This window comes from Aricia agestis, chromosome 3 (assembly GCF_905147365.1).
Source record: "Aricia agestis chromosome 3, ilAriAges1.1, whole genome shotgun sequence".
Classification (NCBI taxonomy): Eukaryota; Metazoa; Arthropoda; class Insecta; order Lepidoptera; family Lycaenidae; genus Aricia; species Aricia agestis.
The window spans coordinates 11234915-11248948 of record NC_056408.1 but is presented as its reverse complement, the minus strand read 5'-3'; the positions used below and the strand labels follow the sequence as shown (position 1 = coordinate 11248948).

Sequence of the window (14034 nt, the reverse complement as noted above, 5' to 3'; positions counted from 1 at the left end):
GAAATTACATTGAAGCAAGCTTACAACAACAAAATACCAATTTCAGAACGTAAAAAGCGTGATTTATTGCAATTATTGGAAGCTAATCTTGTGCCAAGATACTATGAAAGTTTTTATAATGATTTAATTTAATTTTTGTATTTTACCTTAAGCTTTACCAAGCCTGTGATTCTAAGTTTAAAGTAAACAGTTATTTTTAGTAGGTCTAGGATAAGTGAAGTAATTGGTATGTGATACCTACTGTTGATTCATTTATTAATTATATTTAAATAAGGGTACAATGACTGTGATTCATAGATTAATCAATAGTTAAGTTCTATGGATAATTGCAATTACGAAGATGTTGAACGATTCCCAATTCCAAATTAACCCCCTGGTTAATTTGGAATGGGGACGATTGTTCAAGTTTAGATAGTAAGAAGATAATCTGCCATTAAAAAGTCTGATTAGTATAAAAGTTACTATTTAGAATTCAGAAATTTTGTTACTTTTTTTTGTTATTTGAATAAATATTTTTAGAAATGCATGATGACGTGTTTTATTTGCTTTGACATAATTGACCGATAAATTATTTTCTAGACCCATAACGTCACTTCTGCGAGGGTTGTAATTTTTAGACGTTTATATCTTCATAACAGTAAACAGTGAAATGTTTGCTTTTATGTTAAAGTAAGGTTTAATAGTTTATTTTAGATATTATCAACTTATTTTTTTAGTCGAGTAATACTATACAATTTAATAGGATGTTCAATTTTCAAACGCTTCTCCTGAAAAAATACGTTAGATACATAAGTGACGTTATAGCACCGTAGGTGCGATATTATTACGTGCAGATATGATAAACTTGACTCTTGACCGAGTAAGTTCCAATGCTACTTAGATGCCGGTTACATCAATCGACATCATAACGAAGGTCGGAAATGTTACTTTTTATTTGCGCCGCGCCGAAACTTTTTGTTAATTTGCTCTTTTTGTTCGCGATTTATAGCGGTTAGATTGAATTTTTTTTAAATGAAATAAGGGGGTAAACGAGCAAACGGGTCACGGAAAGCAACTTCCGTCGCCCATGGACACTTGCAGTGCAGCATCAGAAGAGCTGCAGGTGCGTTGTCGGCCTTTTAAGAGGGAACAGGGTAATAGGGTAGGGGAGGGAAGGGAAGGGAATAGGGTAGGGGATTGGGCCTCCGGTAAACTCACTCACTCGAAAAACGAAACAGCGCAAGCGCTTGCAGTGAATCTTAGGTACCTACCTCAACTTGCTTCTCCGTCCTATATGTGCTAGCAGTCGCGGCCGCTCATGCGTCTATCGTCGCTTCGTCACACACACATCGTCCAATGGTATCGTCTCAAGCACGATTCACGAAGCACTACGCATGTGCGGCCGCAGCATTAAAGTTATTACTTATTTAAATGATTTATGATTTTATGAATATTATCATGTTATATTAACACTTACGAAAAACCAATGAAATAAAAGTATATGTAACAACTAACAGGTTACAAGTAGGTCAAGTACGCGATAGTTTTGAAGCAAAACCGATGATAATAAGTATTGCGTGTACGTGCATCGGCATTCGCCTCTAACCACTCAATTAACGAATGATTTCTGATTCACTAATTATTAACTTTCAGTGTCCAAAGTAGTGACTACTGACTAGTGAACTTAGGTTCTACCTTATTGTTATTAGTAATTTTCCTTTGTTTCTTGCCGTGGTTTGTCGCCCGTATAATATATTTTTATTCTGTGGTGAAACATCTGTCGTCTCTTGCCTGACATTTATTTGACATTTGACGTCACTCGTGAGCAAGCTCGTGAGACTTCCTGTGATTTCGCAGTTTTTGTTTCGCATTTGCGACTTGTTGCGGTGGACCGGGTGGACCGTGGAAGTACAGTGCGTTTAAAAATTTTGTGTCGAATTTTTATTTTTTAAAAGTGCTCCATATATTTGAGCAGGTAAGCAAACCGTACTTCGTTTTTGAAGTAGATAATAATCTTAATTTTATTGCATAAATATTGTAGAGTCAGTAATTTATTTACAATAAAATAAATAAATATTTATAAAAACTGAAATAAGCTGAATATTTTTTGCATAGTTAGCACGTACTCAGTACTACGTTGTATAATAATATCAAGTGCCATAATAATTATTTCTTATTGTATACGAAAGCGCTTAATCCGGTTTATTTTTGTATGTAACTTATTGAATAATAAGAGATCTAATGCTTAATTTCCTATGATTCATATTATGCTAAGTCTATTTTATTGATTTGTCATAGATCTCAAACTATTAATCTATCTTCAATTTAAAACTTCTAAATTAAATAAAAAATAGATACAGGAGCTACGCATCTTTCCCGCTTACCATAAGGCGATCTGTCAGCCCATTTGCCCACCTCTATGGTTCATACTTGGTAAAATGTTGTTTTACAATTCAAGTATTTTAGCTTCTATGGATATTTTAGGTAGAGTTATTTGTGTATTTTCCTGAACTCACTTCTGGCTAACAGCCTAATACGTGTTTTGGCAAACACAACATTTGAAGTCGACTCATACCATCTATTACTGTAAACTCAGTATACTTACGAAAATCTTCCAATGTATGAGTGGACGTATATAGTGGTCTTACAATGTATAATATTAATTATTATTAGATATTATAATTTGTATTAAGTATCTTATTGACTAAGCCAAATGGGTTAGGTCAAAGGGGATAAGATAAAGACACGCTTAACCTACCTATGTACAAGTTATAACATAATATAATTATTATTCTAACCCCTTATGTACTAGTTACATTATTTGGGGAAGTCGAGTATAATATGATATACACCGACGATACGAGACGATACAGAATTACCTGTCTGGGCCTGGCCAGGAGGGTCAAGGGTCATTTTGATTCCTACTTAGACTCAATAATAATTAATGTAGGTATAACATGGTAGGTATAACTTTTCTGGTTATTTTATAAGTTATAACCAATGTATGAGTTCTCACTTCTTAGCGATTCCTCTGAAAGTTTATTCCTCGGAAATGAAGTCTGTAAGTGATTGAGATAATTTAAGATGTAACCAGACGTAAACGATCATACAAATTACCTATTCACGTGCTAGACACTTAGAATTGTATTTTAGCATTGTTGATAGTTTTAACTCTAAATTGTAATATGTTTCATTCAAAAATAAATAATTATTATTTCCTACCAGGCCATGTGGAAGGTGCTAATACTATCGTTGAGTCTGCTCAACTTGTACGGCGAGTGCAAATGGCACGATGAGCGCCGGAGCAGCCATCACAGACAATATGAACAGCTGAAGACGAATGAGATTGCTACAAATGCCCCCGCTCCACCTGATCACACTAAGTTAGTTCAGATGGCAAGATATGTGCTGCACAACTCTGGTAAGTCATTGAATTCTTTTGAAGTTCAGGGCTGTTTAAGGGCACAAAATATGTCTGTCGGTATTTTGTACGACCTTTATGTTACCTTAAAGGTAAAACTCAAGAATATGTACCTTATAAGGAAAAAATCTTCTACTTAGGTAAATTTTACCAAAAATTGAATTATTGTTAATATTTAAAACACTAGCTGTTGCCCGCGACTTCGTCCGCGTTAGCAAAGTAGATCACATCCCAAGTATTATTTATTGAACAAAAATATTCAATGTACAGAATTGACTTTCCTACGATTTTATTATAATATATAGATATTCCGCGCGGCTTCGATTGCGTAATTTAAGAATTTCACGCAACCGTACATTTTTCCGCAAAAAAAATAGCCTATGTCCCTTCACGTGGTCTATTCTTCATGTTTGCCAAATAACATAAAATTTGCTCTAGTAGTTCTTAAGATAATAAGCCCTTTCAAATAATTTCCCCCCGTTTTTTCCACATTTTCCTCTATTTATTCGCTCTTATTAGTCATGGCGTAATAAAATACAGCCTATAGCCTTCCTCGATAAATGGGCTATCTAACATTGAAATAATTTTTCAAATCGGACCAGTAGTTCCTGAGATTAGCGCGTTCAAATAAGCCCTTTCATATAATTATTAATTTCCCACATTTTTTCCACATTTTCCTCTATTTCTTAGCTCCTATAAGTTTGAGCGTGATAAAATATAGCCTATAGCCTTTTTTGATAAATGGGCTATCTAACACTGAAATAATTTTTCTAATCGGACCAGTAGTTCCTGAGATTATCGCGTTCAAATAAGCCCTTTCAAATTATTTTTCCCCCATTTTTTCCTCCATTTCTTCGCTCCTATTACTCTTAGCGTGATAAAATATAGCCTATAGCCTTCCTCGATAAATGGGCTATCTAACAGTAAAAGAATTTTTAAAATCGGACCAGTAGTTCCTGAGATTAGCGCGTTCAAACAAACAAACAAACTGCAGAATTATAATATTACTATAGATTATCGCTTTATGCATAAGGTAAGCTATATTTATTTAGGTATTTAATTTTGCAGCATGGGCTTCTATCGCTACGATATCCACGCTACCAGCGATCGAGGGATTCCCGTTTTCAAATGTTAAATCTATTGTTGATGGCTCACTAGCAAATTCTACTGGTGTTCCATACTTCTACATGTCACCTCTGGACTTCACTGCTCGTGATTTGACGGTAAATGTATAATTTAATACTTTATGATATTAAATTCTTATAAGTCATCTAGTTATGCTGATAAATCATTTTCCACTTGGGTTTTTTACAGAAAAACAGCCGCGCCACAGTTCTCGTTTCATTGGAAGAGACTAGATACTGCGATACTCAGAATTGGGACCCGGAAGACCCTAGATGCACTAGACTCATGCTTTCGGGCAAGATGAAGAAGGTATACATTTTTTGTTCAATACTTTTGTTAACCGTGACCTAATAATATATTGTGTAGATTTGCAATTACTTAACATTTTAAGCAGATAATGCCAATACGTTCAAATCATCACGTCCGCTTTATCATCTAAATACTGATAAGGTTTACCCAAACAAAAGATAATTTATAAGTCGCTTTTGTTCTTAAAACTTTAACAGAGACCTTTCTTATCTAACGACCCGTTTATTTACAGATCAAGGAAGGAACGCCGGAGTATAATTTCGCGAAAGGAGCTTTGTTTGAAAGGCACCCAGACATGGCTAACTATCCACCAGGTTTGTTTCTTATCCTAATCCACCATAAAAGTAAGGACCTGTCTTTTATCGAGTAGGTAATAGGTATATTCCTTCTCGTTTCTAAAGTAGGTAATAAAAACAGCTGATATATCGCTTTAGATGTTAATAATAATAAGGAAATCCTTATTATCCGTCAAACCACGTAGTATCCCTGAAGTCTGAACTCAGTAAAATCTACTTACGTATCACAAAGCACAAACACGAAAACGTACTTTTGAACACCTAAAAAGTGAAATATAGGTAACTATAGGTATGCATTTTTCTGTAACTTTGAATTTCTAGTATTTTATCTCTCGAATTTCACAGCTCTAACAAATTACATACTTAGATAAAAATAAAATCTCATTTATCTTTTTCTAAAAGATAAATTGGATTAGTAATATCGACGTCGATAATTGTTTGCATCTACAATTCTACAAACATAGGTAGATTAATAAGTCTAGACAGCCAGCTGTTGCATTGGTATTCAAGATTTTGTCGTAAAGTAATAAGAGACATCAACAATTATTAATGCAACATATAAGGAACAGGTGCATTGTATTAATTACAAATTAATTTAAGTAGTACTTTAACACTCGAATCTCGATACATAGAAACAAAAAAGTGAGTGCGAAGCCGATTACGAAGAAATAGCCCGCCATTTTTCCGCAACATTTTTGACAACACCTCGAAGCTCGTGGTGCGAAATTTTAACCGACTTCCAAAAAAGGAGAAGGTGAAGACAAAAGAAAAAACGGCAAAGTAATCGATGAACATTTATGTTCAACGATTACTTCGCCGTTTGAAAATCGATTTAAAAAAAATTTACGAGAATATTTCTAAGAATATGTAGCTGACTGTACTTTTAGAGTAAAATATTTTATTATTAAAAGTATTTAATAATAAAATAATTATTGATTTATTGCAACAATCTTGATAATTTTTATCGTATTTGTTGCATCATGTTTGATTCTTTATTCTATAATATCTAGGTTTGATGATAAACGCCGATTTTTGCTTTGTTATGTAAGTACATGCAAATGATAAACAATGTCATAAGGTCAATATAATTTCAGACCACGACTGGTTCGTCGCTAAGTTGAAAATAGCCCAAATCGCGATGGTGGATTGGTTTGGGGGAGCCAAGTATGTTCCGGTGAAGGATTATTTGGCCTACAACTATACGACGATGGATGTTACAAGCCTTGGGGTTACACTGCGGTAACACATTTAACAAAAAATATGCTTAGATTTAAATGTATAAAAATGTAAAATGAGGAATATATTTTGTTACTTAAAGGCCGTTTTATTTTCCATAAAATAATTACTAGTTCTGAAGATACCTAAGTGCACCTCTTAGCTTCTTGTAATTTGTAAATTCTGCAACATCATCATTTTTGAAAAGACCGCGCCTTTATTTCGAAAATCGTTAGGCATCCATTACACGCTCAAGCGACAGTCAATTCCGTCAATCATGAATTATGTTTGACTGATGGACTGACGAATGGTAATTGGTATTAGACGGTCACTCAATTCTCTTCAGTTTTTTGTCAGTCAAAGTAAAAAAAATCAGGTATACGTTTCTAATTTTTTTCCTATTTTGTCAGATGTGACAACACTCACTCAAAATTTGTGACTAATGAGTGATGGTTGCATAAAGCAAAATATCCAGATTTTCGTCAATCAACTTCATGCAACCGTCTGTCACGCACTTACACGGTAGGTTATCCATCAGTCACACGCGCGTAAACGCGCGTACTCGAGATACTAGAGCTACATTTAACCCTACACGCGTTTCCTTACTCGCGCGTAAAACGCGTGCAATGAGCGGGAATGTGGTAAAACTGACACCAAAACCTACCGTGTAATGGATGCCTTAAGGCTCTGTTCATACACTTCAAAGGAAGTGGAATTGTCGCCACGACAATTTTTAGACACACGTGACACGAGATGTATGCGTTTTCTTCGCACGAAGACGAAATTTTTACGAGTTTCGTATGGGTCGCACGACTCGGTCGCGTAGATTCGTAGGTATATAGCTGTCGCCCCGCGACCGGTTGCCGGTCGCAGTCTCGAGTCGTGGTCTCTCGTCGCGGTCGTCTTGATTCGAATGCTATCTTTAAGTAATTTGGTCACCTTAAGGAGGCCCATTCACGGCAGGACTGCCGTGCAGTCCATCCGTGAATGGGCCTCACTGATTGGTTCACACTCGGTGTTTCCGGCCGGCAACTCACATTGAATTGACTTAAGCCCATAAAGCTTAAGCCGGACCAAATGAGGTGGTCCATCAACTGCCTATGAATAAATTTGACGACCTCTGTGGCTCAGTTGGTGGGCTGTTGGTAGCTCAAGCCGGGGGTCGCGGGTTCGAATCCCGCCGAAGGAACAAAAGGTTTTTAATGTTCCCGGGTCTGGATGTGTATTAAATATGTGTATCATGTAATAAAAATCTTAAATATATGTATAGTATAAAAGTATTAAATATATTTCCGTTGTCTGGTACCCGTAACACAAGTCCTTCAGGTACTTACCACGGGGCCAGACTGACGTGGTGTGAAGCGTCCATAGATATTACTATTACTATTTCTTCGATGGTACAATAATAAGTAAGTTGCACCAGAGTTGCACCCAACTTATTCATAATGCTTATTTTATGAATATAGCGTTTCAACGCTTTTTATTAGTTACAGAAATAATAAAAAATAAAAAAAATCGCAAGAGGAGATTAATTTAATATACCTAATATGTTCGTAAAATTTATATACAACTAGCTGTTGCCCGCGACTTCGTTCGCGTGGACTTCAGTTTATAGCGCGCGGTGTCAATAAAATTGGTGTCAAAAGCTTTTTAAAACCCTGGTACCCCTTAAATCAAAATACCCAAAACAGCCGTGTAGTGTGCACATAATAGGATTTTTTTTAATTAAACTTTTTTATACCTTTTAAAGCTTATTTAGCTTTACACAACTTAGCTGCATAATGCATTACACAACTTTAGCTTTGCCCAATAGCCAATACCCATAGGCCATAAACTATTTAGTATTTATTATTGGTAGGAAATTGTTTCTGATTTCTATGTTGGTACGTAAGTTATTTAATAACATGTAAACAATCGAATGAATCGAAATATTAACTCAACATGGTACCACCTCTTATAGAAATACATATGAGCAAGCGATAGCGCGATCTAGGCGACTCTTGGCGCCATCTGTTCCAGTTTTTGGAACTAACTTAATTTGAACAAATTTACACATAAACACCCCCTTACAACCCCTTTTTCCAGTAAGAAGTAGCCTATGTCCTTTCTCAGGCTTTAGACTATCTGTGTACAAAATTTCATTACAAACGGTTCAGTAGTTTTGGCGCTGTTGTTTTTGAATTTGACATCTAAGTTGGTAGGTGAGTTCTTAGGTAATAACGTGTATAACAATCGAAAGAATCGAAAATCGGACTTAACATGGTACCACCTCTTATAGAAATACGCATGAGCAAGCAATAGCGCGATCTAGGGGACTCTTGGTGCCATCTATTTTGAGTTTTTGGAACTAACTTAATTTGACCAAATTTACGCATTTTCACCCCCTTACAACCCGCTTTTCCAGTTAAAAAGTAGCCTATGTCCTTTCTCAGGCCTTAGACTATCTGTGTACAAAATTTCATTACAATCGGTTCAGTAGTTTTGGCGTGAAAGCGAGACAGACAGACAGACAGAGATACTTTCGCATTTATAATATTAGTATAGAACGTGTACAACAATCGAAAGAATCGAAATGTCTAGCATAACATGGTACCACCTCTTATAGAAATACGCATGAGCAAGCAATAGCGCGATCTAGGGGACTCTTGGCGCCATCTATTTTGAGTTTTTGGAACTAACTTAATTTGACCAAATTTACACATTTTCACCCCCTTACAACCCCCTTTTCCAGTAAAAAAGTAGCCTATGTCCTTTCTCAGGCTTTAGATTATCTGTATACAAAATTTTATTACAATCGGTTCAGTAGTTTTGGCGTGAAAGCGAGACAGACAGACAGACAGACAGAGATACTTTCGCATTTATAATATTAGTATAGATATAGATAACAACGAAATAAAATAGAAAGAAATAGGTTTTAAATATTAATTCATTAATACATTATCCATATTAAGGGCCTGTTTCACCACTTTCTGATAAAGTGCCTAATAGGCTATTTACTTTTTTGACAGATTCTCCATACTTGATCTGTCAAGTTAATTGGTGGATAGCCTTATCAGGAAGTGGTGAAACAGGCCCGTAGTATTTATAATAATATGTATCTATCATACAAATTACAACCCAAACATTTTATGCTGCGTTTCTATGTTTGCCAAGGCTTGGCAAGCACCCACAAGGCACAAGCGTCCACAAATCTCGCTTGCCATTTGGAACTCGTTTACACGCTTGTGAATGCGTCAGTGTATTACGTACATCCAAGCATGGCGGACACCGAACTTGTGTCGGCTATTACGTTTTACCTTTCTGAAAGCGTCGCGCGCGTTTGCCGCAAGCGCCCTTCTGTGTCCAAAAACTGATACAAGCGCGGCGTCCACAAGCTCACGCAAGCCAAGCCAGATACTCTCTTTACACGGTTGTAGTTGTGGACGCTGGTTAAGCCTTGGCAATCATAGAAACGCAGCATTAGGATTTCGAATTTGCTATTTTTACACACTTTATATTTAAACTGTAGGAAAAGTATATTGCTTTGATAAGCTTTTTTTCTTGAAAGCAATATAAAGGAAAAGTTTATCTAAGCAAAATATATTGTGTTTAAATATGCCTAATGCCTATCCTACAATATTATATTATGAAGTGTGTAAAAAAAGCAAATTCGCCATCCTAAAATATATTGCTTTCGAGAAAAGATACAAGTAATAATTATTATTATTATTCTTATAATACAAATATTTAACATACAGATCGAAATAAGCACCATTATTACTTTAAAGTTTTATTTATCTACAAATTTTGTGCTTTGTAATATAGGATGTATTGTTAAATTCAGATTTAAATATTTAACCCAACATTTGGCAGTATTGTGTGAGTTATAAGATTTATAAATATGATAAACTTTTAGTACTCTATGATTTATTCTTTAAGTTTATAAAGACCATACCAATTTATTATTTTCTGTATAAAATCCCTATCAAAGCCGTATTAAAAATACCACCAAAGAAATAGATTTATAGGCAGTTGACGGACCTACGTCGTTTGGTCAAATAATGTCAATTCAAGATAAGTCGTGATCTGTTGATAGCATAAAGTTAATATACCTAGCAGAATAGAGCAACAATCTCGAGCTGTCAAACGAAACCGAAATTGGTTTCATCTGTGTGTAAAAATATGTGTACGTAATACGTATACACTTACACAAGCATGATTGAACATGATTTCTATGAGATTAAATTGTCAACGTGAGGCAAAAAAAAAGAGTGCTCCTGTCATGTATCACACGTCTCTTTTTACCACCATAGTGACATCTCTCTTGCTCAGGCCTTTGTTTTTCTATTCCGCTGGGTTTGACATAGCTCAACCAAACTACGAAAGGTCCATCATCTGCCTATGAATCTATTTCTCTGATAGTACATATAATAATTATTATTATTTACAGTAATTGGACTTTTCCATTACAATGAGCGCAGGATGCTACTGGTGGCGTAACATTGGAGCTGTTGTTATAAGCGTGATGCACCAATGCGTTAACAGGATCTTCGTTCACTTTCTTCACGTCTACTGGCATTGCCATTGCCTGAAATAACATTAAATATGACTCGAAATGGTTTTTGGGAACTTAAGTTTTCCAAGTAAAATTGTACTACCATAAAATATTATTTGGAATTTGGAAACTTAATAAAGCAGTTACAGTATTTATCAAAATGAAGGTCACAACTCCTTTTAGCATTTTTTTGTCTCTTATTTTTTTTTGTATAATATACTATACAATATAAGAATCTACTTTACATAATCTTAACAAAGCGAAATAAGTTCATAACATACCTCTTCTGCAAATTTTTCGGCTTCTGTAGTTGTCACTAGTCCGTCCAAATGCCCAACATCTTGTTTTTCAACTGAGCTAGATATATTCTCAGATAACTTTAAATTTACTGATGCTATATCCAATATATTCGCCGAATGTGGTATTGAAGTATTAAAGTTAAGGTTACCAATCGGTCTAGGGGAAACTTTATTTGCTCCCATATACTCAGCTATGGCTATACTCTCCAGCCAGTTGTCATGAAGGCGGTATAGGTTTTTGTATGTGCATGTAGTCATCTCCCTAACTCTACACCGCTCATCAAGTAATTGTTTGATAGCCTGTTCCAATTTCAAAGTCTTCTCATTTAATATTTTTTTACACGAAGCTAATTCTTCTATCATTAAACTGAAACGTAAAATATGTTTATAAGATAATGGTGTAGTGCAGGGTTTCCTTCCTAACCTTTTCTTTGACTGGGACCACCCCAATATTTGTCTTCTTAACAGGGACGACTATGAACTTTAATAAAGACTCAATATGAAATTACATAAAAAGAAAAAAATTTGCTCTTCCAGTATTCATTGATTTCCAATATTTCATTTGATGTGATGAAATAGCTTACCTGCTAGCTAAAAATTTACTTCTCCACACCTCGCACTGTCCAGCTAGCCATTCAGTTTGTTCCTAAAAATAAAAGTTAATATTTAATAAGAAACCTAAATGAATGTGAATAATCATGAGACAAAAAATATTATAAAATATACCTGATGAGTAGATAGATGTTGGGAGGAGTTGAGCAGGGCATCAGCTAAATGTTTCTTATCCTCATTAAGAGACTGGACTTGTACTTCTAGATCTTCACCCATTGATGCCACTAACATTGTTTTAAGTTCCTTGTTTACCTAGAAACATCAATTTTAATTTCAAGACACTTTATTTACAAACTTAAGTTTGCTTTGCTTCTAAATGATAGAAGAAATTTAAATTATCTGACATCAATGAAATTAAAATGGTGATGTATTTCCAACAAAATATGTAGCGACAATAGAAACTGCCAATTTTTTATATTGTATATAATTATGTATCTTTAAAAGAATGAACCACATAGGTATCAAACATTACCTGGACTTGTTGTTTTAATTGCTCCTTTAGTGATTCATTTTCTTTATGTAGCTCATCAAGCCTAATTTGCATTTGGTTTTCACTGTCTGATTTCTTACCATCATAAAGGTTTTCTTTATTTTCCTTGTTGGACTTACTCCTTGGTTTATATTCAGTCATATCAGTGTTCATTTGTGACATTTGACTGATGAGTTTGTTAATATCCATGTTATTCCTTGATTTCTTGTTTCTTGGACGGGTTTTACCCATTATGGGTTTAACAGCACCAGGATAAGGTTCATAGGGAACAAACTTAGGGGTTTTTGAATATATCTGTGAGCTTGTTCTCTCTGAACTTATGAATTTCGTAGGAAAAACTTGTACAAGGCGACCAGTTAGTGAAACCTCTCTCTTTTGGTCTTTCTTAATGACTTGTTTATATCGTTCCGAACTTTCGGTAACACATTCATTAGATTCCATTCCATCTCCAGCAGTTCTAGCTTTAGTAAACATTTCTGCAATGAAATGACATTTGAATGAGCAATCGCAAGAAACACAGCATACGTAAGCATTATGAAAAGATAAATACTTTACTTAGATCAAAGGATAACAAATCCATTTTATGTTAGATTGATAACTTTAAATGAATAGTTTTTAAACCTTTTTTAAGAATGTGACAATATAATAATTCAAATTTAATTAAGATTCTATATTATTCTAGTTATTGTGAGGTTATTGTATTGAATTATTTAAAATATTTTAAATTAAATCAATTTATTTGCAAAATACCAAATACCAAGACGCAGGTAAATTGTAAAAGGTAAATTTGACATTTGTCTTTGTCAACAGTCAATGTCAAATTGTAAATGTCACTTTTTTTTATTATTATGGCACTTCGGCTATGGCCGGTGTCAAGTATAATAAATGGCGGGAAAACAGTATTGTTGCTCGCTCGTTTCTGGATATTGCATCACTTTCCTACACTTGTGCACGATAACGAATATCTAATGGTTAATATCCTACCAATATTACACATTAAAAATCCCATTAACACAATTTTAGGAAAATAATACAAAAACACAACATCACTCTTTCACATTCCCGACAAAACTCCTAATGTCGCTTAACTTTGACATAATGTTCTTTTATTAGTAAATATTAAATGTAAATCATCAGCAGATTAGCATCCTTGATCTGTATGTACCAAATCCACTGATCTCTATAATACACTGGACAGGTTATGACTTATGCCGTACAAAATGACAGCTGTTTCTTATGCCGATTTGAAGCGACGCGGTGAGCGTACTGTGAACTAATTTGTATAGAAAATGACAACCGCCATTTGCAAAATAGTAGTTCCAAGTACACTCACTACTGCATTCACATAGCAATCAGCGCCAATATGGCGACTTTCAAATAGGAATATATTATTGATAGCGATCGCCTGTCCAGTGTATTATAGGGACCGTGCAGAAACTATAGAGGGCGTCGTAATTCGACAGCAGCGACACAATGCGAGTAAAAGATGTAACTTGTGAGTGACTTTGGCTTCGCATTCTCTTTGACCCCGGCTAGTTTAAAAGTGTTTTTTATATGTTTTAGACTATAAAATGATTTAATACTTACACTCCCAAGTTGCCACATGCGGCCGCGAGAACAACAACAGATTTCCAAGAATCCGCGATCGAAGGATTAAAGTAAAAGACTAGATGACGCCTGCAACTCCGTTGCGCCAAAAATCATTTATCGCGCGAGAACCGTACATTTTCCCGGAATAAAAAGTATCCTATGTC

The 14034-nt window shown here is 35.0% G+C and overlaps 2 protein-coding genes across 4 annotated transcripts; one reads left to right on the top strand and one right to left on the bottom strand.

Annotated features, from left to right (window-relative positions):
- The first annotated feature begins 1821 nt into the window (after nucleotides 1-1821).
- Nucleotides 1822-6419, top strand: LOC121725660 (protein CREG1). The gene is made up of 6 exons (XM_042112695.1): nucleotides 1822-1954; nucleotides 3205-3400; nucleotides 4469-4623; nucleotides 4715-4834; nucleotides 5067-5148; nucleotides 6225-6419. The coding sequence occupies exons 2-6, from the start codon at nucleotides 3208-3210 to the stop codon at nucleotides 6371-6373; spliced, it is 699 nt and encodes a 232-aa protein (XP_041968629.1). The 5' UTR covers nucleotides 1822-1954; nucleotides 3205-3207; the 3' UTR covers nucleotides 6374-6419.
- Nucleotides 6420-10671: 4252 nt separating this feature from the next.
- LOC121725659 (golgin-45) lies at nucleotides 10672-13006 on the bottom strand. Of its 3 annotated transcripts, none has more exons than XM_042112694.1 (6): nucleotides 12902-13006; nucleotides 12263-12756; nucleotides 11905-12042; nucleotides 11763-11824; nucleotides 11161-11545; nucleotides 10672-10912 (listed from the first exon to the last, which is right to left on the bottom strand). In XM_042112694.1, the coding sequence occupies exons 2-6, from the start codon at nucleotides 12752-12754 to the stop codon at nucleotides 10769-10771; spliced, it is 1221 nt and encodes a 406-aa protein (XP_041968628.1). In that variant the 5' UTR covers nucleotides 12755-12756; nucleotides 12902-13006; the 3' UTR covers nucleotides 10672-10768. The 3 variants fall into 3 exon arrangements, with proteins under 3 accessions (XP_041968628.1, XP_041968626.1, XP_041968627.1); XM_042112692.1 differs by having other exon boundaries at nucleotides 12836-12906; XM_042112693.1 differs by lacking the exon at nucleotides 12902-13006 and adding an exon at nucleotides 12831-12888.
- Between the last annotated feature and the right edge of the window lie 1028 nt (nucleotides 13007-14034).